This window comes from Endocarpon pusillum (genome assembly GCF_000464535.1).
Source record: "Endocarpon pusillum Z07020 unplaced genomic scaffold scaffold7152, whole genome shotgun sequence".
Lineage (NCBI taxonomy): Eukaryota > Fungi > Ascomycota > Eurotiomycetes > Verrucariales > Verrucariaceae > Endocarpon > Endocarpon pusillum.
This window is the reverse complement of record NW_006916635.1, coordinates 73721-96869: the sequence shown is the minus strand read 5'-3', so window position 1 is coordinate 96869 and position 23149 is coordinate 73721. Positions and strand designations below refer to the sequence as shown.

Sequence of the window (23149 nt, the reverse complement as noted above, 5' to 3'; positions counted from 1 at the left end):
GTGGGGGTGGGAAGGTGGTGCTGGTTGCGGATGTGAAGATGAGGAGTGACATTTTTTTTTATTGGAAGAGGGACTGGACTCTGGGTGGTATGATGCGTGTGGTGTGGTGGGTGCTTCTAGGTTTGTGAGTTGGGCTTTTTGCAGCAGAAGCAGAGGAGGATGCGCTCTTCAGTTGGTCTTTTTTTTAATTAAAAAGAAGAAGAAAAGGTGGGATCGGTGAATCTTGGCTGGTGTTTATGCTGGAGATCAGATCCTGGTTATGAGTGAGGTAGGAGTGAGGAAATTCTGAGGGGACATGGAGACAGGGCAAGGAGTAGATAGATGGTGGGTATCAAGTCGGCTCTCCGAGGAACATTTCTTTTCTGCCGCAGTCGGGTTTGGTGGTGTCTTGATGTGCACGGGAGATAAATTGTAAGACTTGGTCCTTGGTCTGATTCGAGTAGATAGATATATTGGCTGGGAAATTCTCACAATCCATCATCTCGTGAGATGCTGCCCATCCAATACTTCGATGGGAGTATTAGACTTTCAGTATTCAAAAGCCCGAGCCATGGGTGAAACCAAGCTCGCTATTCCGCTACCGTTCCTAAGCATATTCAACAGGATGGGCGGAGCACCCAATGCCATCTATCTTTTGTCTGTCTGGCCGCAGAAGCATCTATTCATATGCAAGGACTAAGCTGCCGCTGGAGGTGGAGCTGGCTCTGGCTCTGGAGCTGGCTCTGGAGCTGGAGCTGGAGGGGCCGCAGCCGCAGCTGCACCGTTTCCTCCTTCTCCACCACCACCATTACCACCTGCTCCTCCTCCTCCATTAGGTGCTGCTGCTGCCCGCGCATTGAGAATATCTGCTACCAGCCTCCCACGATCATACCGGTCGAATTCTTCTTGAAAGAATTTCCTTGCTAACCACCAGCCAAGGAATGTACAGCCGGGTAGGAGGGTGAATAAGAGGACAGCGATGACCAGGCTTCGCTTCATGTTGCTGTGGATTGTCTGTGTTCGTTATGAATGGCTTTGGGAGCGGAGTGCCGGATGCGTTGGAGCAGACGCCGTTTTGACTATCGATAGAGGGGTTTTAGTGGTGTAGGTGACAGGATCCACTATTGATATGGTCAGAAATGCTGAAAGAGTTTTGCGGCAATGGTGTTTTACTCGCCGATCCATGTGGAGTAATCTGGTCAATATAGACGGTTCAAGAATCAATGCTGATAGCTCGGTCCAGTCGCTCGAAGGGAGGTTATGTATTATCTCTTGCTCAGCGTGGAAAACATGAGATCAAGATGCGCCGCTCTCACTTGTGCGGTGTTCACCAAAACAACAACAAAACACAAGTAGGAATTTCCACCAGATGGACTGAATGCCGCATCAACTCCCCAGCGGAGAAGCGCAGTTGTATAATCAATCAATCATCCTGCAAGGTGGAAGAGTCTTTTCAAATTTTTTGCAACCGCTCAGATTCAATTTGGCCTCGCCGAAAGCTGTCTTCAAGTGCTTTTTGCGCCTGCGGATGTACCTGATACTCCATTGTAGCTGATAGCAAACGTGCCATCTCCATGAGATAGGGCGATTCCTTGGGAGATTCCATACTCCAGCTGCAATTATAGTCCCACTGAAGTGACAGCTCAGCAAGTCTGATAACGCGCCAGAACAAGGCAATAAACTCGAGCTTTGACAAGATCCCAAGTGGTCCAAAACGGAGGCTCGGCAAAGCAGACGTAAGCTCACGAAGCCCTTCAAGTGCCCAATCTCCCACCAGAAGTCTTACATCCTCATCAAGCCATGTATGTGAGACCTTGCCAAGAGCTGAATACCAGATGTCGATTTCGCGAATCTCGTCCACATACAGGTTCTGCCTTTCTTCTTCAAACAGATCATGAGACTCGTGACAGGCGAGATCCAGTTGGCTTTTGACAGAGTAACGGAAGGCAAGGTTCGCAAATGCATCTTCCAGACCGTCAAGCTCCATTAAAATGGGAAACATAATCCGACTCAAAGCTGCTATGTGAAATTCTTTGTGGCTTGTGAAAGCTTCCTCTATGAAGCTAGAAAACTTATGGCAAGCCACAAGTGGACACAGCTGCAACTGATCGCCAGCAGCACCCGACCCGAGGATGAATGAAACCGTAGAAGCTGCTATGTCTCGAATTTCCTCATCATCGTCGATGAGCAAGTTATACATAATTGAGTACAATGTGTGCTTCTTGCGTGCCCCGGTTCTGTCGCAGTCTTGTAGGAAACAGCGCCTGAACGAATGGAGGGACTTCGCAGCGTTTAATCTCGTTGGTGCTTCTGTGTAATCCTTGGCGGCATCGCTCAACATTCTGGTCCACAGGCTAAGTGGTACAACCGAATGCTGCTCCCAGAGTGACAGCATTTCTCTTGATTTATATTCGAGGACGCTGCCTAAACATCTGATTTTGGCGTTGAATAGATTCCTCCCTCCAGTACGTGGCAAACTTACGAAGCATTCGAACAGCCTCTCTAGATCGTCCTTGTCGATGAACAACGGCTTGTTCTCATGAACGTTTTCGAGGCAGAAAGAGAGTCCGGACATGGCTGCTGCTGTGATGACTTCATCCCACTGATCTCGAACGATTGCGATGTACAAGTCAACCAGCATCTGCAAACTAGGCCAATCAGATAGATCTTGGTCTTTAATGGCCCGCAGAAGAGATGCAGCGGCGTCAGGATCATAGGCGGCCACTTCTTGAAAAGTTTGGCTCAAAGTCTGAGCACGCCCTTTGACCTCAGTAAAGACCATGAGACAAGAGTTCAACGCTGACGAAGAAGTAAGCTGAGACTCGAATGGTCTTCCAGCCACAACCTGTGATTTGCCTTGATAATATGGCTGGCATTGGTGTGTCCAGTTGAAATACTCGGGCCATGTCTGAGGCTGACTTGCTACGCGGCCTCGTAAACTAATGTAGTCGTTGACTAAGTCGAAAAATGCGGACTGTACGGCTGGTGCAGCATATTGCTCAAGTTTGGACATATGGTCTTCTAGAGACTGCTTCAGCGCAAGGTAGTTGGTCTCCTGGAATGGCAGTGAGGCAGTCAGATGCTTTCTGAGAAGCTCGCGTGAACAGAGAAGGATACCGTGACACTTGTTCTGGTCGCTCATATCCATTGCGTGAATGAAGTGTGTAACAGCCTCCAACACTTCTGCTTCCGGCAATTGGGATGCATACAGACGTGCAGCATGTTCTCGAACCATCCAGATGGGGCTTCCCAGCTGTAGAAGGATGTGCTCCCTTGCTTGAGATCGAACATTTCCAGAAACAATGATGCGGCTCATAAGGTCGAGCCCAGCAAAAACTAGCTCAGGAGAATCGATACTAGTCTGCCGCCCTGACCGTAAAAGCTTCAAAGAAATGCTAAGCACGGCTTCTGATTGACTTTGTGAGGCTGTTCCACAAAAGGAAACATCACCCACATCATCTGTCGTTCCGATGCGACTTGCACAAGCTCGGAATAGCATCAGCCCACAGTTACGGATAGCCCAGATGTCACTATTCAGGCTCGACGCAGCAAGATCCAGCACATCGACCAGCCAACAGATTGTCCATTCCCTGAACCTGGAGTTTGTAAATATTTCCCGAAGACAATTCAGAGCATGGACTTGTGGCAAGCGGGTTTGTTGTTCATCTGTAGAAGAATTGGGGAGAGACTTTTTTGACCGGGCAAGAGAAGCTAATGTCTCTGTTACGCCATTGAATTCGTACAAAGTGCTCGGAAGCAGAATACAGGCCATGATAGCAGGTATTCCAGCCGACCGTCGCGTCAGTTTTGACGACTGGTCTTCCAGGATGTGGAAAGCGTCCTACAAGCGGTCAGTTAAAACTCTATGCAAATTTGACTGCACTCATGGCTCTCGATTTCAATTTTGACGTACCTGAGACCACTTATTAAACTCAGCTCTTAGGCCGGGTACAGAAGGAAATTGCTCACAGCAAAGAGCGAACGTTTGCGCTACAGTTGAGAAAGCGCCCCGGTGTCGAAGGGAAGTAAGCTGCTCGGAGCAAAGTGTATGAATCCGCCGAAGCTGTTCCAGGGGTCCATCATCTGCATCAGTCTGGTCCACTTGCGGGCCAAGGTGCGACAGTATTGCTTGGATGAGGAAATTACTGTCTCGAAGCACTCTCCAGGAGTATGAGAGGAAGTCTTTTGGCCCGTCAAATGGGCCTGTCGTGTCCGCCTCACGACGCGTTCCTGGAGAATCGACGCAGAGGCCGGTACGAACTGCGTGCCAGATGCTACGGCACAATTGAAGTAGACGAGACAAAGCAATGTCGGTCTCCTTCAACATTAGATCAGATGCAGATCTCTTGTGAAAGCCAGAGTTTTCAATTATGTATTTCAGTCCTAGCAGGTAGCCATGGACGGAGAAGTCTGTTTCTGGAAGCGAATCATAACCGCGAGACATGTCCAAGGCTTCCTCTAAGCTTTCTACCAAGGCACATACCATGGCTGAACGATTTTGTGCAAAGTGGTATTGAAGTGCTAGCGACCGGCCCACGCCATCAGCATGGTCGGCGCGGTTGGTTGAAGCTGCTAATTTGCTCGCTTGTCCGACTAGTTTGGTAAGCTCTTCACATAGGGGCGACTGATCTTGCCCCTTGATTGTGGTCAGCGCCGAGGATGCACTATCGGCAGGTATTTTAAATTCTCGATTGTTCGAGCTGTGCTCATGAGATCGTACCGCAGGTTCAGCATGACTGATGACCAGCTTAAGAACAAGAGCGGTTGTATGCCTAACCTCTTCAAACGGGTTAAGCATTAGGGGCCATAGAGCTAACTCCATACTTCGAGAATGTAGAGACTTCTTTATAGGCCAATGCGGAAGATCTTGAGTGGACCTCGACACGACTGTTAGCGGGATTAATGGGTCAAGTCCTGATTCGGCTAGCATTTGTAGTGCTTTCAAAGCAGAGATGTGCCGCGGGAAAGAGCAGTTAGGACCTAATTCGCGTTCAAGAAAGGCAAGAAAGCAATCAAGAAAGTCCTCGTGCTCCTTAAGCTCATCCACGTACTCAGTGCGTTGTTGATTTGAGATATCGGGCTTTGCAATATTTCTCACGAGGGACGCGCTCCCCATTCTCAGCCGATGGATCATGACCTTTGTGATGCTGCTCAGCTCTCCGCGATTACCCGGGTCCGCATCACCATACAAGAACTCGAAATGCTTCGACAAAAGTCGAAGAGCAGAGCTCCGAATTGGTGTGGTGCAACATATGAGAAACTCAAACGTTCGTATCCGAACATTAATGGACGCATGCGTTAGTAAAACAATACCTCCATCTGTTATGACTCTGTTGTCTCTGAGTTGCTTCAATCGCGGCTTTTGACTCTTCGTCAGACTTTTGTACAAGAAGCTCATGGTTTCTGTGGAAATGTCGTGTTAGCCTGCATCACCATGATCACTCGGATCGATTTCAAATATTTAGAACATTTCGGAATGACCAACTTGAAAGCTGCTTCATTTGAGACACAGCCATGTTGCCATTGATATGTACGCTACATAGATTCATCCTGATTTTATGAGGCTACCCAGACGCAGCTTGACAAATATTCTTAGGCGGAACAACGTACCTTCTTCTGACAACAAGCCCGCATCACAGCCTAGAAGAAGGACGGTCAAAATATTCTCAAACATTGCTGGACCAACCATATTACTGGCCATCTTATTGAGTAGGTCCAGATACTGGTTCGGGTATAGCCTAAGAAGCGATGGCAAAAGATAGTTCTTGAATGCGTCTATAGCTTGCGGATAGCGGTTCAAGATGAGTACGATGCACTCAACCCATAGGGAATCCATGGAAATGCCGTAGCTAGTCAATATTGACATTAAACTGGCGAAGAAGGTTCCGGCAGTAGCTTGTGCATTACTATCCGCAACAGCGAGGATGATGGAGAAACTGAAGTCTGAGATGCTCTCGTCAATGATATCGCTATTCAACGGCGAGCGTACTTTGACAGGAGTAATCCTCTGTCGCCTCAAGCGGTAATGCCACTGGTCAGAATTCGAACCATGACTTCTTCCAATGGCAAACAAAACCCTCGGTACTGGTATATCTGTTCTCACAAAAGCCTCGAAAATGACCATACTCGCCTTGAATTGGGAGACAGGCTTGCCTAGAAATACTATACTCGCCATTCTGGAGAGCACACCATCCTGCACGAGTTGCGCTTTGGCTCGATCTTCATGATTCATCAAAATCTTTATTAGTGTATTCAGAACCTGCCGTATTGGCTTCGGCTTGCTGGTATTAAACTTGTCGAGTAGGGCATCAAAAACTGCCACCCATATCTCAATTGACAATGCAAATCTCCGGACTGGTTCAATTGGTGATGAGCTTGCAGACTGAAGGAAAACACACACAGCATTGCATACTGCGGTCATATGACCATCGATGAGAGAGGAGTCTCGCAACGTCGCGAGGAGTGCGAACCACAGTTCTTGAACATGGAGAACGCGGGTATTATGGTCATCGGAGCTGTAAGTCAAATACCGCTTGAGACTGCCTCTGGACATGGCCTGGAGTGCTTCTCTTGAGATAGACCCCGAGCCTTGCACGTAACCATCGAGGCGTGGCTCTCCGTGGTTGACTGAGGCTCGAGGAGCCAACGTATCGCCTGAGACCATGTTGTAGGAGACTTCGGGCCATAGTTGATGTTGAAAGTTCCTGGGACAAGATGATGAAATTCACTGAAGCGGGTACAAAGGTCTTGCTATGTTCCTTTTCTTGTGAATCAATCAATTTCCACTGGAACAAGTGGAAAAATGAGCTTGCTAATCATTCTTTGTTGAGGGACACATGGATACATGGATACTGTATGATGGATCTATTTCAAGTTGGAGCTAAAGTTGATTTTCTAATAGCGCCTGGGCGTCTATCGCGGTAGAACTACGTTAGAACTTTTTTCTGAAAGATGTCGGCAAGCATCCCATCTCCGCATTTCGCTGCTTGCCTTGTGGCATCGTCGTCCTTTCCAGGTGCATTATTATACAAAATACTCCATTTCACAATCATTTCACAATGTCTATCTGGGATGCATTCACTGGTCGTAAAACTTCTTCGACCTCGTCCGCTTCCGCTACCATACCTTCTACCACCCCCTCCTCTCAGTCAACCTCAGCATTCGCTCCTGCGCCATTCGATCCAACTTCAGCTCAAGACGTCTCTTCATTCCTTGGAAGCGCATCATTACCAGACGCATCACAACTACATCCTCTTGCGGGTCTTAACCAGCAAACATTAGATTACCTTTCCCTCGATGAATCCACTCTCTCAGACCTCCCAGGCTCGCGATCCGCACTGCCATCACGGGGCTGGTCTGACGATCTCTGTTATGGCACAGGTGTCACCTACCTGACAGCGTTGACTACGGGAGGGGCTTGGGGGTTGGTAGAGGGTTTGAATCGGGCGCCCGCCTCAGCGCCACCGAAACTACGTTTAAACAGTGTTCTCAACAGCATGACCAGGAGAGGACCGTTCTTAGGAAATTCAGCGGGTGTGGTGGCGATGGTATACAATGGAGTCAACTCGACAATAGGATATTACAGGGGCAAACACGATGCTGCAAACAGCATCATGGCTGGGGCGCTGAGTGGAATGCTGTTTAAGAGCACAAGAGGGGTTCGGCCGATGTTGATTTCTGGGGGGATAGTAGCGGGCATTGCCGGTGGATGGGTGGTAAGCTGAATTTCCTCTGCTGCAATGGATATATACTGATGATTTTGTCCAGGTCACTCGAAAAGCACTCTTCTAATCCACCGTCTCCCTCCACCTTTCCGGCACACAACTTCAAGCCTGTAATTCAATACGTCTCCTTTGCTGGGACCTTCACGTGTACTCCATATCATATTTGTACATCTTAGCGAGGTTCGGGTCACGCAAACACTTCTTCACTCTTGGGCCCCTTTGGCATGCTTGGGAACATCATTAGCACTGATGACTGAGATGGAAGTGCTCTATGGTAGTTTTGTTCTTGCCTGGTAGATCAGGGCAAGGACATAGAATATCACTATTACAGTGGTTGTGGTTCGCCTGACGAACGACATGTCCATCTTTCTTGTACATCGCCCGCCTTCCTTCATGACAACGGATCTGCCGTTCTGAACAAAGATCCTGTTGATGTGATTGAGGGCATCAAGGGGCCTCTGGTCATTGAGACCGGGCCATTTGCCCGTCATCATAGTGCGATATTCCCTGATTAAGCCCAAGCGCCTGACATGCATGCCAAAAAAAATTCTGAGTAGAGTGGAGAACACCAAAGCTGAGATCCGTACAGAGGCCACTAAATGAAATGCGGAACAGTGGCCATCTCTAGTCACGCTATCATCTTCCCTGAGTCTGCTGCTGGTGGAGGAGGAGGTGGAGGAACCTATGAAGCAAACGTCAGTGTACCGTATTTTGCGCAACCTAGGATATAACATACGTCTAATCGTGTCTGCTCTGCCATCATTCTCTGAAACCCAATGCCTACTCCTTCTATCACGGCCAGGAATATTGCGCACATGATCGCACCATTTCTCGCTGCCTTTAGACCTCCCCGGATGGCTAAGGAGCCACCTGTGAAAAATCCTGCAATGACTATGGGCATGGTGATCAGCCTTTGTCATTCACAGGCCTGATGCCTGCGGAGGGCATGGCATGAGGGATGTCAAGACAGCAGACTCACTAGCATTATATGGATCTTCCTTCTTTCTGATTCCCTTCACAGCACAATCGTATGTCGAAAACAGCCCACCCCAAACGCCAAAATTTCCCCCCAGTACTGGCGCCCGTGCTTTGATGGCCGTGAGAGCACCTATCCTTCTCTCGCCATATGGGCTGTTTCTGAAACCTTTGATACCGTGCCACAGAGAACCCCCTATTGCCTAAAGATTTGGTACCTCTGTCAGTGACTGTACTCGACGTCTAGGTTAAGAAGAGTAGGCTAAGAAGAAACACCCACTCCCATGCAGAATGCGCCACCAAAATCGGACAGTGCCACCCAAGGACATGGGTCCCTCGAGTGATCCATATCCAGGCGTTTCCTTCCGGTTTCCTTCCGGTGCTCAATACGTAGGGCTAGTAGGACGCAGTACGGGCAGATCTTAGGATCGTGAAATTGGTTATCGAGTGGGACAAAAGAGGATAGCAAGGGTTGTGTCTGCAGGAAGCCGAGAGACAGGCGGTAGTCAGAAGGCAACAGCCTGGATAACAAGGTCTATGGGTATCAATCGCAGAACTGCAAGCATGTAGAGTGGTAATAATGGTGGTCAGGATTGATGAATGATGATTCTTTTCTCGTCTTAGTTGAGCCTCCGAGTTAAACTTTTTAGCTCCAAAATGCACGCGACGAGAGCTCACAAAAACTGCATTTGACTTATGTACCTTATATAAGCGTCTGGGAGCACTTCATCAAATGTCCTCAGCGACTCGATGTCACACTCTTCCTTCGAACAAACCAACTTGATGAATTACTGCAGCCTAAGTAGCCAGCTACCACAGCTGCCGCTTTCGAGTTTGCAAACCTCTCCAACCTCCAAACAGGAATACTGGGCCATCGTCACATAGCAAACTGTTCAGCATGGCTGCTGCAGATGCTAATGCAGCTCTTAACGAGCTCATCAAGTAAAGTCATCCCTTCTGAGACAATGGGTGCTTCTCTGACGTTCAAAAGCTCCCTCGACATGAGCAAGGTCCCAGACAAATTACATTGTCCCGGTTGTCATAACTTCCTAGCAAATGCTTTCAAAACACCCTGCTGTGACCAAGCTATATGCGAGACCTGTAAGTGCCCATCGTCGTGCATAGCGGAAGCAGCTGCTTATAAGCTTAGGCCAATCCTCCATCCAAGGTCAATGCCCTGTATGCGACCATTCACCCCTCACACCCGACCTCTGTAAGCCTAGCAAAGCTGTTAGGACTACAGCGAAGGCATACCTGAAGACAGCAGAGAAGAAGCTTGCAGATGAACGTATAAAGGCTGCCGCGGCTGCTGCTCCGGCTGCATCATTCGCACCCCCAGAGCCTCCAACTCCTGTTCAGGATAGGCAGAACGAAGAGGCTAGAGCTCCGTCCATATCTGTAGCTGAGCCACATGTGAAACAAAATGAGGTCCAGCAAAAGCTTGCTGATCAACCTCATCCATCGATCGAGGTAGGATGGGGATCGCCATTTCAGGTTTCACATAGCTGACTGGCGGCAGACCCCTTCACAGAATGAAGTTTTATCCGTTGGAAGAGATGATCCTGCTACTCAAGAAGATTCCAAAGGTGAATCCGTGGAGTTGTTGGAGGAAGCTATGGCCAAACAGGATATAGAGCAACCAGAGAAACAGCAGCACGAGCCTGCCGGCCTGGGAGATAGTGAAAAATCGGGCAAGACGAATGGGCATGCCCTGAGCGTTGTCACGAACAGCAACGACTTTTCCAGTACACCGAACGTGAACACCGGGTTCAACGCTGGCATTAGCCCCGGCATGAGCCCTGGCATGGATTACACGCAAATGATGCAATTCATGTCTGGCAATATGGCCAGCGGAATGGGCAATTTCAACCCTATGTTGGGTATGTTGACACCAACTCCACTGTGTAAAATGGTTCTAATTTTGCCATGCAGGAATGCCAAATATGGGAATGGGTCCGATGCTAGGGATGTTTGGGAACATGGGTAACTCCGGGATGGGCATGGCCGGAGTGAACGGCATGAGTATGGGTATGAATATGAATTTCAACCCCAATCAAGGAGCATATGGAGGATGGAATAATGGTCAAAACATGTGGAATGGTCCGCAGAATAACAATCCAAATGCATTCTCGAATGGCTTGGGAGGTGATTTTGGTCCCAATGCAGGCTTTGGCTACAATATGTCTCAACAAGGCAATTTCCATCAACAACAGTACCCTAACGGTGATTTTCAGTCTGGGTATCATGGCCGAGGCTCTTTCCGAGGCCGCGGTCGAGGTCGTGGTGGCTTCCGTGGCCGTGGAGGCTTTAATCCAGGCTTTCAAGGTAACTCGTCCGCCAATTACCAGCAACCATATGAACAGCAACAGGCCCAGATCCAGCAGTTGCAAGCACAGCTAGGGAATCAACCGAATGAGCAGTCAGCAACGCCATCACATGGAACGACAGAAGCACAGCTCAAAGCCTTCCATGATGAACTTGCCCCTGGAGGCCAAGAAGAGGTTGATGAGGCTCTTGGCGTTGATGACCCTAAACCTGATTTGGAAGTCAGACTGCCCAATGAAGATGAAGAGCATGTTCGCAAGGAAGAAGACAATGAAGACAATAAAGACCATGAAGACCGCAAAGATACGGCTCAGGATGCAAGTGATCCACAGCCCGCTGAGCCCATCGAGATCGATATTCACGTTGAACCCGTGCAGCCTATTGCTACTGTGTCACCTACAAAGGAGCAAACGCCACCAAATGAGGTTCTTCCAGAAGCATACAAGGAAGATCTTGCTGTACAGTCTATGCCACCACCTAGTGCCCCCATAGGACCTGCCGCGCACTTTTCGGAAACCTCAAGAGAACATGCTTTTCGTGGTAGAGGTCCAGGTAGATTTGCAACCCGCGGTCGTGGCGCTCTCCATCTGCAAAATGGCATGCATTCTCCCAGTAAACCAGCACCAGAAATGTTTTTCAAGGCCCCTACAGAGCCTAAAGGAGCCGGAATAGTAGGTGCTCCCACCGGACCAAAAGCCATGAGGGCAGCACCGGTTCCACCTAGTGGTCCTCGAGGCCGGGGTGGTGGCTTTCAGATCGTTGGTAGAGCTGCTATGATGAATAAAGAGAATCGTTCAGTGAGCGGAGAATCTGAGGCACGGTACGTGCGCGCTCTTCTATATTGTGCTCATCTGGCTATGTTGTTTATCTACTAATAGACGTAAACAGGAATACTGATTACAGACATGAAGAAAGGTCTCGATCGAATTCACTCTCATACCAGGATGAGAGAGGTAGCAGGCATCGTGCTTCATCGAATCATGAAGCTGAGTCAGACGAGGAACGCCGCCGACGCCGCGAACGAAGACATCGGCGATCAAAGCGCGATGACCACGAGGATGAAGAAATGCGCGATGATGCCGGTCATGACTACTCACGCTCCTCAACACCAGACTCGAGGCGCAAGTCATCGCACCGTCACCGAGACAAGGACCGCCACTCCTCAAGCACTAAGCACCGCTCATCCCACCGCTCCCATCGCTCTCGTGACGAAGAACCAGACTCCGAACAACACCACGAAGACGAATACTCCTCCAGCCGCCGAAGCAAACCCAGTAACAGCGACCTCCCGACCGAGACCGAAAGCAGAAGCAGCAGCCATCGTGACCGGGAACATCACCATCGAAGCAGCCGCTCCAGCCGCCGCGACGAAAAAGACCGAGACCGCGATCGAGATCGAGACAGAGAAGACAGACACCGCCACCGCAAACGCTCCCGTCGTGACCGCGACGCCGATGAAGCCTCAGACGCCGAAGCAGAAGAGTCTCACCGCCACCGCTCCCGCCGCCACAAACGCGAACATCTGCATGAGTCTGAATCCGCGCGCAACAACGGCACAAGTAGCCATCGAGACCGAGACCGAGAACGAGAACCCAGCAGAAGGACCTCCTCGCAGATTACCCCAGCCTCAGCCCCCGCCCCAGCAGTGCCCACAGAACCAGCAAAAGATAGGAACAGAGACAAGGATAAGGATAAGGATGTAGATATCCACACCCAAGAGCGCGAGGCAAGGAACCGAGAACGGCTGCTCAAGGAGCAGCAGCGGAGGGAGAATAGAAGGGAGAGCAGTGGTAAGAGCGGCGCTGCTGCTGCTGGTGGGAGGAGAATGAGCTATAAATACGAGGATGAGGCGCACGGTCATGCTTTGATGGTTGAGAGTGAGAGAGAGAGGGATAGATGGCGCTAGGTACTTAGTTAATTAAAATCCTGAAGTGGCGATGCATAGGGATCGAGCTGAAGTAGTGGTATCTGATGGGCTTTTGATGAGGGATGAGGAGATCGCCGCGGATGAGTTTCGGTTACTGTAATTATTACCATAAGTATGTGCAGTGGCGGGCTGTAGGGCTTCGGACTGCGGAGATCAGGCATTTCGTCGTATGGCACTTGCTGCTATGGTAGAGCTTGTGGTACTTATATCCAGCGCTTTGCAGTCTGATTTCGAGTGTGGCTTGAGTGTTGAGTCCATGGATACTAATGTCTTGAGTTCATGTTGCTATGATCTAGATGTCATTTCTTGAGTTGGAAGTATTGTGTTTGTCAGCTCCTTTGCAGCTGGCGGGATACCGTCTTGCGGCATGATCTTTGCCGTTTCTAAGAAAGGAGATCCGGTGTAGTTCACGGATTGTAGAAGTTCACGGCTCCTGATTAAATCGTTTGATAGAAGCGAGGGCATATCCACCACTATATTTCAGATACCATGTTCTATGTTTATCTTATGGCTATAAAATCCACCGTGAACTCCGTTGTTTTGTATGAGCTGCACAGTTTCTCCCATCTCAATCCCTGGCTATATCCATTCCCATGTTTAGTCCCATTTGATTTCATCATCACAAATGTCTTCGCTGTCTTCCCCCTCACTGATATGATCTTCATCCTCGGCCAAACTCCGCTTCATTTTCTCCTCGTCTTCTCCGTCGACGTCGCTGTCCGAATCGCTTATACCAATCCCATCTTGTATTTTCATTTCCTCAACCCAGTCTTCTTCAACAGTCTCTTCATCAATAATCTCCGTGGCTCGCCCAGACGCCTTTCGCTTCTCCTCTCGCTGCTCGAGATATTCCGCAAACGAGAGTTTAGAAGTCGGTCTGGCTGGGAGTCTGCTAAATGAATTGTCGAGCGCAGAGGACCATCCATACTCCGCATCATCTCCTCGAGTGACTTTGTAACTACTGAATCCACAGGCCTCAAGAACTTCTACCCATATTCGGCAATGGCCAGAATCACGTGCAACGCGTGACACAGTCTCCTCATCATCGTTCACGGCGTATACATCAGCTCCTGCTGTGATCATGAGCATGAGAATATCTCTTAATTCGGCCTGGCCCTCGGGATCTTCTTTGCGCCTCCAGGAATGGTCTGGATAATTTAGGACAGCGTGAAGGCAGTTGTTCCCTAAGGAGTCTCTTCGATTGACATCGGCTCCTCGTGCAAGTAGAAGAGCTATTTTATTGGGGGTCTCAAAATCCTCAACACAATTGAGAGTATGTATATAGGCTAATTCTCCGAGCGGAAATGAGTCAGAATTATCCGTCCCGAGCGAATTGGGGCCGATGAAAGGGGACTCTGAATTTAGATAGGCTCGTAGGATAGCCTAAAGTTATGATGTCAAGCTGAGTCGTCTCAGAGCTGGAAAGAAAAGCGTACTAAGGAGCTCCTCCACAGTCCCAGCCGAAACACTGAAAGATTTAGACCAGGATCCTCGAACATCATTGACGGATCTGCACCACGTGCTAGGAGAAGCTTAATACATTCTGCTCTCAGGTATAGCTCTTCTGCGCCAGACTGAAAATCATTGTAAATTGACCAAAGCAATGCCGGACTAGGACGATCAGCATCAGTACAGAGCAGAGAAGTGTATTGATTGTGTGCCTGATCTCGGATTCTCCATCCAAGTACTCACCAGGAATCCCCAAACAAGTCTCTCTCAACCGAGTTGACATCTGCTCCTGCTTCGGTGAGAAACCGGACCATCTTAGGCCTTAAAGCCGTCACGGCGTACTTCACATGGATTAGCTGGACTTGACCAACTTAAAACCATAAAGGAGACTGACGTTTAGCAACGATCTGCCATCCGGATCACAATCTGTCAGTGAAGCAGAGCCTCTACTAAGGGCCTGATGAAGGTCACAAACTGTCCCATATCTGACAATATCAAATATCTCTGAACTTTCTGGCACTATTGATCTGAATGAGAGGATAGGTGTTGATAGAATACTACTTGTGTTGGTCCATTGCTGGGAAACGCCCAAGATGATTTTCGTTCTTAGATTGGTCCTAGACGCAGGGGTAAGAACCATTTCAGCTGAGAACGTCTCTTCTGGTGTGGGATCACCGGTACTGGAATCATTAGAAATATGGTGACGTCCAAGCACACATTGCTTCTTGAAACGGACGTCAACTCTCGCAGCAGTCATTTGCAGGGAGAAACAGCCACTTTTAAAGGTATACAGGGGCTCAAAGGGGACAACTTTTGTTAATGTGACATGATTCCCTGCTTCAATCGGCGCTGTAGAGACACAATGACGGCTGAAGACAGGTTTTGAATCCATTTTCGAGCAGTGATTTCTGCCATGACGCCTCCGCAAAATGGCTCCTTGATACTCTGCTGTGTCGTCTATTGATTTGCTCTGCAAGATGGAAGAAGGGGAGAATCGTGGCAACAGATTCTCATCAATTCCTACGGTGGAGGTCGTCGCATTATTAGATAAGCGCCTTCTTCTGGGAGCAGCCGGCTGATCCATTGGTAGAGAACGTTTTTGAACATTCGGACATTCTGGTGGCAATTTACAATCAGCAAAGATGTGGGTTTCTGGTGGATCAGAAATGGTGTTGCATATTACCTTGTTTACCTATACACAATCTTTGAGAGACTCTTAAAATGTTTTCGATCTGCTTAAGTGTGTCGTTCTTTCGCCGTTTGATCTCTCCTTGCATGTCAGAGAAATAGACTGGCTTCTTGTCTAGTGTTTCCAGATGACTTTCAGCAACTGCAGCCGATATTGTGTCATCTAGGACGGAAGCAGTAATCTTGCTCAGGTCTTGGATGATCGACTGTGCTTCTACTGAAAAGAATTCTTGATCTTTCACTGCAGCAAGACTGCAAAGTCTGCTGACACTTCCATAGACGCCATTACTGTCCAATGCCTCCTCTTTAGAAGGGTCGAGGTTTGAAGAATCGCTGTTCGCGCTTGTGTCATGCTTCGCTTGTTGCAGATCGTGACGCATGCCTTGTAGGTCAAGCTGCAAGCCTTCAATCATTCTCGCGAGTTGTTGTATAGTTGATGATTGTTCCAGAGACATACTGGATACACCTCTGAGGCGATCGGATACCTCATCAAGAGTGTGCAGTAATCTTTTATCTTTTCCCTCGAGATTCATCTCTAATCGATCCCACTTGGTCATCGAATCATTGGTCACACTGCTGATTTGAGCCAAGCTGGACTGTAAATCGTCAAGCTTTGCAGACTGATGACCAATTGAAGCTTCCGCAGTACCAAAACCATGCCACAAAGCTGATTTGATTTCTTGATGGTGCATATCGGCCTGGTCCGTGCCTTTTCTCGAAACCATTTGCAGAGTATCAAGACACTGCTTTGTGTCACCAAAACCCGCTGTAACCTCGTCACCAACAAGCTGCAGATATTCTGTGCTAAGAAGGTTTAGATCTCTGTGGATTTAGTTATCAGCCTCCATTAACATAAGACCAAGAAGACGCAGCCCTCACATTCCAGCATGGACTAAATGCGACCCTAATACCTGCACGTAGTGGTGGATAGTGTTCCACATCTTATCAAAGTCTTTTTCATGCAGATGCATTTTCACATTGTTCCAGAACTTGTGGCCCGGGGTTCTGTCGAACTTGTCTAGTTTTCTCTGAATAAGTTGCAACTCTCGAACACATTCACAGAGCAATGGTCTGAAGTCTTCGAAGAATCTGGCATCATGTTCGCCAAGTAAGTCATTTGCCTGTTGCGCAAGCCCTCGAACTTGTTCAAGGAGTTTCGACAAATTTCGGGTAGCCTTGGTCAGTTTCTGAACTGTCGTTGGGCCGCCCGAAATCTCACTGGCGATCTCATAGATGAATTTGCTGGACTGTAAGCCGACGAGAACTACGGTGATGAATGAGGCGGCAACTCCAACACCCTCCATTTTGGCGAACTAACAGAAACGGCTCCGAATTCAACAAGGGAGGAAGAGGTGGACACTAATTTTTGAGGGGAGACCAAGAGACTGGAAATTGGAAGATGGACGCTATTCACAGCCTTGTCAACTGCCTTGCGTACCCAGCCCACAGATGTTGGCTCAGCCATCCTTTTTTCGCCAGCCATTAATCGCTATTACCACAAGACTCCTACCCGAATCCTGACCTCTCTAAATTCCATTTCCACTTCGAGACCTGAGCGCCGGTGACTGTAACCTGAGCGATGAATAAGCGGCCCTGAGCTGTGGCTGTGCAAGGCAATTGATTTGAACCTTGGAGCGTGGCGAGGAGGACTTCTGCCCAGGCACGAAAATCTGCCCGGGCGCAAGCCGGTCTAGCTAGGTCTTAAGAGATGCCGCCTGAGCTCATCCCCAGTCTCACCTATTACTGGTTCCTCAGAAAGAGAAAACCTGGACTTGGCGATATATCTTGCCTTGGTGGTCTATATTGGCTTTCAGAAATCCTATATTGTGGAAAAGCCTTAGATTCGTCAAAGAAAGCATCGAAGGCGGAGGAATAATACACGTTTCAATGACTTTACTGCTATGTAAGGTGTCTCAAGGAATGCTCCCGCTGCCAAAGATTTTGGGGTTCCTTTTGCCAAAGCTGCAGCAAGATTATTGCGCTAACTCGCGGGAATACTATTCTCAACAAGGAAGGGAGGCAATTTAGTGACACAGGGATAGATAGGGTGGTGGGAGGTAAAGATGGCAGAATATATGGAGATGAATGACACTTTATGATAGATTTGATTTTAAGCTGTATCTGTGTTTATGCTTTAGCTCTTGAGAAAAAGATTATATATTATTTGTGTCAGCGGAAGACGGAGTTCTCCGACCACCGCAACTGTTCGCCACGCGCTATCACTCAGAAACGCATACACTCACAAATGCTGCAGTTAGCATTGCAACGCTGATTTATGATCTCCTTCTAGGTGATTCTATAGCTTGCCTCTTCTATGCGTATATATAGCGGTCATCCTACTCCTCAGGAGTTGAGATAGCAAGTCAATCAATCCATTCCATCTACTTTCTCTTGCTTACTAATCTAATCTGCACTGCTTCATGGCATACTTCTAACAATTTGTTACATCAGATTTTCTTGACCCCCCCCCGCAAGGCAGTGATGGGTGAGTACTAGACAAACATAGTACCGGCGTTGGTCGAGCTATGAGTAACTCAATGCACTAAAGAATGTAAAACATTTTTGGCTGCGAGTTCAATACCCGCCATATATTTCCATATTCCCTTGATGATATCCCACCTTCTACGACTATAACTAATATTAATATTCTACATATTTTTTTCAAGTCCAAATTAAACCAGGTGTGTCGTATTCATCAATCATGATTAACATGATATCCATGAGCCGTGATAAGTATATTGTCACGCCAAGCAACGAAGTAGAGGAGACCTCTGCACCTAAGCTGAGTTTGAGCTGAAGTTGAGCCGGGTGACTGACTCCTGAGTCAGGCTGCAAAAATAACCAGCTAAATTAGGTGTCAAGGTGCTGTCCAGATTCGGGGTGGGATACCAAGTAACCTAGCCGCTAAATACTACAGGGAGATGTACATTTACTGTCATGAGTGGAAATCAGTAACTTCTATTATCTGGTGCTTGTTGACATCAGCACATCATCGTTGAGGTTGCCACAGCTCACGAACCGTTTTTAATGTGTATAAGTGCTCTTGTATTGGCTCTCTAGCCGCTACGTCTTTTTTGACCATATATAAGTATAGAGACAATGGTGTTTGCAAAGGTATATCCTCTGATCTTTGTATCATAGATCCCAGGTCATTTGACATTGCAAGTAGAGAGAGACTGCTCCATACAGGTAAAGTTACTATTTTATGTGAAGAACCAGAGGATAATATCATGCACATAGGATGAAACAGTGTAAGACATGATAATGGAGATATAGCTCCTTGATCCGGGTTTGTTCCATGTTCTGTCCATCAGGCGTTCCCCCGATACCATGATCTCAAATACGTGAAGCAAGGGATACTGACCTGAGTCATCAAAGGTATAGTACTCGTGAGGTATTGTTCTTACGCTCAGCTGGACACAGTTTGTTCGTTGGAGACATTCCGCCCCTTGCCGGATGCAAAACAGGTGATATAGCTTCTCTGGCTTCAACATCCGCCTTTGTGCAGCGTTCGTATTGCAAAACATCGTGTATTCGACACCTTTTACGATTTCTTGATCAATGCCTCGCGGCATATTCTTCAAGCATAGCAATGTACTTGGACTTGTCATCATGGGAGATCCAAGCAATATCAAACGCATTCCTCTGTAACTGCACGAGATCTGTTCTTGTTAAGGACAATTTCTCGCCGATGAATTCCAGATTCTCATTGAGATAGCCGCGAAAGTAGGCAGGATCGTCGGAGTTTATGGTGACCTTGACACCATCATGGAGAAGCCGTTTGATTTCCGCTCCTTTGAGGTCCTCCGTCACGACGGAATTGGAAATGGGACAGCAAGTCAGTCCGATACCCCTCTCGATTACCAAATTCAGCAGTCGGGCATTCTCCACGATGTTTGTTCCATGATCAATGCGGTCCACACCAATCTCTTCACTGACCTGCCTGATGTGCTCAATACTGTTCTTCTGGTCAATGTCACAGTGCATTGTCAGGAGGAACCCTTCTTCTCGCGCTCTGGCAAAAACAGTCGCGAACTTGCTTGGAGGGTTGTCTCGTTCATCAGAATCCAGACCAACGCCGATGATCTTATCCTTATAAGGCAAAGCTTCTGTCAGGGTGTTCATTGCAGATTGTGCATCCATGTCCCTTAGAAAGCACATTATCAACGATGCTGACATGCCGAACTGTTCCTGTGCTTCAATGGTCGCGGAATGATACCCAGATATCACAGTAGCAAACTTAACACCGCGACTGGTGTGTGCTTGGGGATCGAAGAATATTTCGGCATGAACAATCTTCTGCTCATGGGCCTTGGTAAGATAGCTCCATGCTAAGTCGTGAAAGTCTTGGGTGGTCTGTAATACCGCCATATTAGGATAGTAAAGTGCTAGAAACGAGCTTAAATCATTGAAGCTATAACCAGAGTCCTGCTCTTGTATGGATGAAGGTACAGGTAGGTTGTTGCGCGTGGCAATAAGGCGGACTAAAGATGGTTCGAGAGCTCCTTCAAGGTGCATATGGAGTTTGGCTTTTGGCATTTGGCCAATAAAATCCTTGAGTTCAGACATCGTGGCCAGTTATTACTCCTTCAGGGCGACCTCTGGCAAGGAAACAGATAATCAAGGCTCATTCATGCGCAAAAGATGCTCTGCAACCCTCTATGCAGCAAGAAGACCTTCTGGGCTCTGCTGTGCCGACCGCTGAAGGTGTCAGCTCTTCTCGTTCATGTCGAAAGTGTTGCGTCCTGTGATGATTCTTAAAAATGCGTCTAGAAGGGCCGAACTCGCATAGCGTAGCGTTACCAGCTATGACCCAACCCGACTGAGGCAGGTATCGTGATACCTCGGGCAGCGAAGGACTAGTCAACATCAAGCAGACTGGTGAAAGATGAGGGGAAGGAGTGGAATAGAAATAGGAATAGGAATAGGGGAGAGGGGTAGGAACGACATGCGGCGGATCTGTGATGAATAATTCTTGGCAAGGATGATGCCCCTCTGCCTCGACCGCATCTCTCTCCAGATACATTTTACTATGCTTACATAGTATACCCTCTTAACCTTTTGCATCATTCTCTGTTGAGCCCTGGAACGATGTGCTTGGATATGACCATGATCGGATTGTCTGGTGAAGTGAAAAAGTGATCCATTTGCCTAGTCCGCTGATTCGGAATGAGAATGCTCTCTAGATTTCTACTGTTCTGCATAAGCAAGTTCTTCTCATCAGTACCATCATCGTCCTCCTCTGCCCATTCAACCCCAACTCCGCTGTCCTGAAACGTGAATCCATAACATGTTCCTCGAAAGCAAACAGTAGGACTATTCCTCGCTTTTGGTTCTTGGTGAAGATTGAGTATGGAGCTAAAAGCTCCGTTTGACGAACGCGTGGTATTGCCGGCGACGATGCTGCTTTTCGGCATCGCTACTGTTATTTTCAGCTGCAGCCATCGGACACAAGCCACAGAGAGACAAGAAGAAGCGATACAAGACACTTAGGAAGCAGCAGTGGCATTAATAACTGAAGGCCATGGGAGCAACGTGAGATCTATAGATTCTCTATCAGACATAACTCCGAAACAGCGCCTAATCCTGCTATGGATAGTGGCCGCATCTGAACGTGCGTCCTAACGCAGTCCATATTGTGGATTATACAGGTTCGATGATTCATTTCAGGGAAGTTAATAGGTTGATCCAAGTCTTCAACTGCAACTTGTATCCACTGAGCCGCAAAACGTCAGATCAAGAATATGGAATGTTACAGCTTGCTTGGCGAGATAATGGCCACTTCAATAGGACGCAGCTCAAGTCTCCTTTAGCAACGAAACGGTGTTCATGAGAATGCAATCAAGAATCTTTGGTTTACGGCGTGAAAGATTCAATTCGGATTTTTTCGTCTGAGGTCCTGCCCAGACGCAATATGCCAAAATCGATGTGAAAGGCGGCGAAAGCTGAACACCATTCGCTGAGATTCAAAGTAGCCGTCATGTATTATGAATTCGATCCACTAGGAGCAAGATACTTGTCAATCAGGAAGTGCATGTCCCGAATCATACTATCTCCAGGTCAGCAAGAATCAAGGAGGATCACCAATAATCTCACATTTCTCGTGTCATCTCAGCAGAGGCTGGCCAGGCCAATGCTTGGCATAGATTGTATTTCAGAGAGTATAAACGATTCCGATCGTCCCATTGTTCGACGGGCTCACTCGGAGGAAAGTTTCGAAGGTATTGACGAAAGTAAGCTTTGCCAAAGCGGATGACATCTCGACGCCACATGCCCAACTCCATCTCATTGTGAGCGTAGTGAACAGAGGCATCGAAGATCACAGTCCTGCCGGTAATGAGGTCAGTGCCTGTGTTCTCTTCCCATAAGTCACCATGTATGAGACATGGTTTGATGGATCTTCCTTCCTCTTGCAGCGGCTTGAGAAGTAGTGGGATGATCCTATTCTTCAGTGTTGAATATAACTTTTCGTAGTCCTCGTTTGGGCCGTTCTGGTCAACTTCAGCCACAAAGTGCTCATCGAGCAGCCTCGTAAAATATCTGCACCAGTCACTCTCCCATTCGGTGATCTGCCTGCTCGGACCTTGAAAAGTGTCAAGGTGAAAGCCGAATTTGCCTGTAGGAGATTTGCTGATCTTATGTAATGTTGCAATCTGGTCGCAGAATGCGACAGGGTCTACCATGTCCATGCAAAGTTCGATGAATTCAAGTAACAAAAAGTAGGTATCGGGCGAGGACTGGGTGAGTTGACCCCATGCAATTGGTCTCGGCACCATGGTAGGCATGTAATAGTATAGTTCCTCCATTGAACGAAATTCGGCCTCCATCATGGACTTGCCCATCTCATTCGGAGCAGACTGTATTGCCCAGTCAGCAATATCATGGCATGGGATTGGGGTTAGTGGCGACCTTCAGAAAATAGGACTGTGTATTTCCATTTCGCAGCTCGACGATGACTCGCATTGCGGTCGTCCATGCTGCAGTACTGTACCGTTTGGCTTCCAACACTTTTGAACCCTCAGGAAATTCTGCTCAAATCAGTTTGATATTTCAAGAAGCCCGCGAAGTATCCTACCTTTTAATACGCTGTCATCAACATGGTAACTTGTTCCATAATCAGCCAAGGCCTCTTTGGTATCGAGAACAGCCATTTTTTCCCCTCAATACTCGATACGAACGACTTCTTGACTGAAGTACGCTCTTGCTCGAGCAGCTTCGATCGAGTAAATACTCCATAACTGCCTTTTAATACTGTGCGGCGTCAGTTGAATTTTGACATGAGACGAAACTGATGTCCCAGAATCCAGTGCCAAGGGTGTTTTGGAGAATCCATCTTAGGGATTCGTCACTCCTTTCATTTGATCTGTCACACTTGCTTCGTCAATTAATGACCTCGTGTTTCACAGTCTATCCAGTCTCTATCAAGCCTTGCGGCACAATGAAGCGTCAGAACGGTCTCAGGTTCAGTCGTACCGCGGCTACGTTCTCGAGACGCGGCTGTCAGAAAATTGGCCCCGACAGGATGAGGTTCCATGCCTCAGAGTTGGCCCCTGATGTTCCATAACCGGTTTACTATGGCCGC

The 23149-nt window shown here is 48.0% G+C and overlaps 7 protein-coding genes across 7 annotated transcripts; 2 read left to right on the top strand and 5 right to left on the bottom strand.

Annotated features, from left to right (window-relative positions):
- Positions 1-675: 675 nt before the first annotated feature.
- Positions 676-978, bottom strand: EPUS_07187 (uncharacterized protein; the record flags this gene model as incomplete). The annotated part of the gene is made up of 1 exon (XM_007807555.1): positions 676-978. One exon carries the CDS (start codon positions 976-978, stop codon positions 676-678), a length of 303 nt encoding a protein of 100 aa, XP_007805746.1.
- A 454-nt stretch (positions 979-1432) lies between these two features.
- On the bottom strand, positions 1433-6643 carry EPUS_07186 (uncharacterized protein; the record flags this gene model as incomplete). Its single annotated transcript, XM_007807554.1, has 3 exons — positions 1433-3820; positions 3893-5382; positions 5590-6643. The coding sequence occupies 3 exons, from the start codon at positions 6641-6643 to the stop codon at positions 1433-1435; spliced, it is 4932 nt and encodes a 1643-aa protein (XP_007805745.1).
- A 394-nt stretch (positions 6644-7037) lies between these two features.
- On the top strand, positions 7038-7770 carry EPUS_07185 (uncharacterized protein; the record flags this gene model as incomplete). Its single annotated transcript, XM_007807553.1, has 2 exons — positions 7038-7694; positions 7747-7770. 2 exons carry the CDS (start codon positions 7038-7040, stop codon positions 7768-7770), a joined length of 681 nt encoding a protein of 226 aa, XP_007805744.1.
- A 1806-nt stretch (positions 7771-9576) lies between these two features.
- EPUS_07184 (uncharacterized protein) lies at positions 9577-12909 on the top strand (the record flags this gene model as incomplete). Its single annotated transcript, XM_007807552.1, has 6 exons — positions 9577-9620; positions 9670-9779; positions 9829-10148; positions 10198-10558; positions 10611-11823; positions 11892-12909. The coding sequence occupies 6 exons, from the start codon at positions 9577-9579 to the stop codon at positions 12907-12909; spliced, it is 3066 nt and encodes a 1021-aa protein (XP_007805743.1).
- Positions 12910-13527: 618 nt separating this feature from the next.
- On the bottom strand, positions 13528-16871 carry EPUS_07183 (uncharacterized protein; the record flags this gene model as incomplete). Its single annotated transcript, XM_007807551.1, has 6 exons — positions 13528-14313; positions 14367-14541; positions 14623-14720; positions 14774-15495; positions 15563-16389; positions 16447-16871. The coding sequence occupies 6 exons, from the start codon at positions 16869-16871 to the stop codon at positions 13528-13530; spliced, it is 3033 nt and encodes a 1010-aa protein (XP_007805742.1).
- A 2254-nt stretch (positions 16872-19125) lies between these two features.
- Positions 19126-20136, bottom strand: EPUS_07182 (uncharacterized protein; the record flags this gene model as incomplete). Its single annotated transcript, XM_007807550.1, has 1 exon — positions 19126-20136. One exon carries the CDS (start codon positions 20134-20136, stop codon positions 19126-19128), a length of 1011 nt encoding a protein of 336 aa, XP_007805741.1.
- Positions 20137-21659: 1523 nt separating this feature from the next.
- On the bottom strand, positions 21660-22718 carry EPUS_07181 (uncharacterized protein; the record flags this gene model as incomplete). The annotated part of the gene is made up of 3 exons (XM_007807549.1): positions 21660-22424; positions 22477-22595; positions 22643-22718. 3 exons carry the CDS (start codon positions 22716-22718, stop codon positions 21660-21662), a joined length of 960 nt encoding a protein of 319 aa, XP_007805740.1.
- Between the last annotated feature and the right edge of the window lie 431 nt (positions 22719-23149).